Genomic DNA, 4,462 nt, shown 5'->3' on the forward strand with positions numbered 1-4,462 from the left:
ATAATAGGTCCTCATATGACCCTAGCCTCTATGTAAAGCCCACATCAAAATTTCACTTAAATGTCCACAATTTTTTCAACAATAAACGGCTTAAGTATGTATATCTGAGGCAAGGTACAATTCCACTTAAATTAAATTTTTGTAAAAGGTGTAGGGTATTATGTGATCGGCCTCGCCCGACTATAATTTCTTACTTGTTTCAAATTGTTAATATACTTCACTGGATACAAGAACATATCGGAGTTCACCAGTATAATGATCGAGATCACTGTCACTCATGACACCACCTTCATTACAACTTCATTATCTATAATGATAAACCATCAAAGGGCGAGTACAGAAATGTTTTAGCTAGCTCATTAGTGACAGCAGCAAATACTAAATCTTGAAAATTGCTACAGCCGTACACTAGCAACTAGCATTTATTGAAATTTTTGATCACATTCGAGTCATTTATGACTCTTCCGCACGATGAAAATGATATATGATCACGACTCTACGCCGCGACTCTTCTAAAAGAGTGTTTTATGAGCCCCACTTCTGTTGAGTTCCAACTCATTATACCCTACACCACTTTAGTGGAGAGGGTATATGGAGTATGTTTATGAGTAATTTTCAAAACATATTTTAGTAAGTTTTGAAACTTTTTCTGAGTCATATACAGAATAAACAAATAATACAGAATAAAGTTTTTAGATCTTCCGACTGAGTGAAATATAATTGCAAAATAAGTATAAACAATCATATTTCTAACAGCTGGAGGATCTATTTCTGATAACTGTACATTTTGTTATTGTTTTTCAAGTGAATCATATTTTAATCAATATTTGGAATAATTTCTAAAACTCGCTATTAATTAATCAGTAGGGTCATCAATCACCAGACATTGTTTACTGATTAGTCACCCAACTATTTTTCATTTTGAACCATTTGTTAATGTATTTGTTGTTGTTCCGTTACAAACAAAACTGCCCGATTCATTATACTGAACAATCATCTAACAATCTTCCAAATGCTAGTATGGTAGTAACATTTAAGAACGATCTATTATGCATATGTTATGCACTACAAGTAGAGAACTCCGTTGTGACAAGACCACTCCAGTCATCAGTATTTTATCGTGATATTACTTACAGTATAAAACCGTGAGAAGTTTCAATTTCTATTTCTCTTGATTAGCACCTGGAAAGCCGTATCCTCCTTATTTCTATTCTTACAAATCAGCTCCCAGTCGATAAATTGAATATATCCCACCTACTTCTTAAGTTATCCAGTTATCTACTTGTATCCTGATCATTAAATCTATTTTCAGTCTTTTTAATAAAAGGACCAGAACAAACAAACTTAAATGAATCTTCACGGAGTTTCTATTGAAACTGTGATGAAGATTTACTCCTATCTCCTAAATTCGTTATATAAATATCATACTCCATTCCAAATAATCTCTTATTTGTCATAATACGTTTAAATAACAAAATAAAGTTAATCATGCATCCATGTTTCTCCTCCAAACATTTGTTTCATTGTAATTCAGTTTCTATTAACAATATAAAATATATATATAATTTTGCTTAAAATTTAACACTTTTTATTTATTTCTTTTAATCCATGCAGGATACAAAGACACAACTTAATTCGAATATATAATCGAAATATTAACTTAAATAGCTCTAGCAAAACCAACACGTTTGTGTTTCAAATCGAATGCGGTATAGTATTTACCAATGAAAACATCACCCAAAATCCACATATTCATGCCAGCATCTTCAAAAGCGGTAGCGCATTGACCATCGGCTTGAAGAACATAATCGCTAGGTTCCAAGGTATAGATACCATCACCAATGTGGAAGTTAACATCGGGCAAGGCATCAAGTGTGGAACAGTCCAACATGAATTCGAAAGTAGTCTCGTTGAAAGTGGCACCAATGGCAGTTAGTAGATCAATAAAAACATTGGAAGGAACACCAATTAGAGAAGTGCCGGTATCAGCAATAGCCTGGCAGTAGCGGCAAACACTAGTGTCCTGGACATGAGCAGCTCTCATTTCAAATTGCCAATAACCTTCGGTGGAAACAGGAACATAACGTAGTTCACCAGTATAATGATCGGGATCAGTGCCACCCAAAACCATGACACCACCTTCATTGGAAGTACCATTACGAGCCAAGTAGAAAGAGAATACCTCAGTATCGACTAAGTCTTGCAAAATCATATTGTAGAAGGGTGGCACAACACCATCAACAGCAATACTTTGGAAAGCCATACCGATGAGACCATCAAAGGGCGAGTACACAAATGTTTCACCAGGTTCGTTAGTGGCAGCAGCAAATACTTGATCTTGAATAGTCAAACCTTCAATAGTTACAGTATCTTGTACCAAATAGCCAGACAAACTGCCACTGCCATATTGTATTGCGAAACTTTCACCAATATATTGATAAGTTAACGAGTTGTTACCATTATAGCTGTTGTGATCTTTACAGGCCATGTTCTTGGAAGAGCAAGGTGCTGCAGGAATCCACATATTGGAGGAACCGGTATCAAAAAGTACCAAAAACTCCTGAGGTGGAGTACCAACGGAAATTTTACCATAATACGAATCATCTACATAGTTGAAAAGTTTCTCCTTATACACTCTGCAGCTATCTCTTAAATTATATTTTCCCCTTAATTTCACCAATTCATTGGACTTTTGTTTCGATTCACGAATTTTATACAAAGGCACGCTAACCAAAGCGGCTTCCGTCAACAGGAATATACCGAGTAACGCAAATAATAATTTCAACATGTTGGCGAATAACTTAATAAACTTGTAAGAAACTGTTCAAAACATTTTCATTATATACCAAAATTTTTATCAATACAAAATAGATAAACATTTTAGAAAATAGATAATGTACGCGTATAGAATATATGAAGAACACACGCCGTAATAATAATAATTGATCGATTTAGGTCGCATTAATTATAAATTTAATAATGTTAAATAAGTTTAATTAGTAAACAAATCTATGAAGGTTAATAATTGGTTTGTTTACAACATGTTAAACAGAAAATTGTGGTAACAGTCAGAAGTGTGATGTTATAACTATTTTCATTACGATAGCCAAAATTTTATAGGAAAATTATATGGTGACATTCTAAATAATCAACTAAAAATTTGTTATATAGCCAGGGCAGAAATTTATGTTTTTTATTTACAAAAGCAGAAGAAAATTTGGAGTTTTATGATGGTTTCAATTCTTTCATAACAACAAAAGTCTTACTGATCTCGAAACCTGCTTTAATTAAATTTAATTCAGTATTATATGTTAAGAGCAATTTTTCATTCAATCACAATCAAAAATGATGAAGGGTATAACGAATTTTTCATTTCGTAGGAAAGCTTCAAAATATTGATCACAGACCAAGAAAATAATTTATATTTTGTTCCCTTATTAAATTTTCAGACGATGTAGCCATTTCCGTCCTTCGGTCCTTTATTAGGATCGGTCAATAATTGACCCCTCAGGAAATGCATTCTCTTGTTTCTATAAAATCAAAGTTTATTTGCAACAAGGATTTGAAGGTGAGTTGGTATAATATTACGGGAGGAGAATATGAAAAGACGACTCGTCTAACGAGCAAATACGTGTTCTGAATTTTTTACAAGAACAACTATAAAATCAACAATTAAAAAGTTATAGTCGGGCGAGGCCGACCATATAACATCGTACAACTGTATACGATTAAAACGTGATTTAGTTTCCATAATAATGCATTTATGTTGAATTGTACCTAGCCTCATATATACTTAAGCCATTTAAATAAAACTGTAAATTTAAGTAAAATTTTGATGAGGGTTTTTTACAGGGGCTGGGATCAAATGAGGCCCTATAATTATAAATTTCATGGGGGTCATCAAGGATAGTATAGAACTAGGTTTTGCAGCTTTTTGACGAGATAATAGTATATTTAACATAATTAAAGCACTATTTGGCGGATTGAGTTTAAATAATGGGACCTACGTGAAATAATGAACCGATGTTAACTATTTTCAATAGGCTTTGTCTACGGTACCACAGAAGATCATGTGCCATATTTCATTGAATTATATCCAAAATTGGGACCTGTATATTGTTTACAAGGTTTACAAGCTCTATTTGGGTGTACATTTGTATGGGTCCAGGTGAAATAATGGACTGATCTCAACAATTTTCAATACGCTTTGTCCTTGGAGCAATAGAATATCATCATGTGCCAAATTTCATTGAATTATTATCGGACAAGCGGACGGACAGATAGAAAGAAAATGTGCCAAATTTTATCCAATTGTCCTTAAAACCTAAACATTGAGCACATGCTTTACATGAGAAGTTATTTAGTTAGTTAGTTAGTTAGTTAGTTAGTTAGTTAGTTAGTTAGTTAGTTAGTTAGTTAGTTAGTTAGTTAGTTAGTTAGTTAGTTAGTTAGTTAGTTAGTT

The 4,462-nt window shown here is 33.1% G+C and overlaps 1 protein-coding gene across 1 annotated transcript; it reads right to left on the reverse strand.

Annotated features, from left to right (window-relative positions):
- Positions 1-1,565: 1,565 nt before the first annotated feature.
- Positions 1,566-2,797, reverse strand: LOC111677605 (lysosomal aspartic protease-like). Its single transcript, XM_023438762.2, has one exon. It carries the CDS (start codon positions 2,786-2,788, stop codon positions 1,661-1,663), a length of 1,128 nt encoding a protein of 375 aa, XP_023294530.2. The 5' UTR covers positions 2,789-2,797; the 3' UTR covers positions 1,566-1,660.
- Between the last annotated feature and the right edge of the window lie 1,665 nt (positions 2,798-4,462).

This window comes from Lucilia cuprina, chromosome 2 (assembly GCF_022045245.1).
Source record: "Lucilia cuprina isolate Lc7/37 chromosome 2, ASM2204524v1, whole genome shotgun sequence".
Lineage (NCBI taxonomy): Eukaryota > Metazoa > Arthropoda > Insecta > Diptera > Calliphoridae > Lucilia > Lucilia cuprina.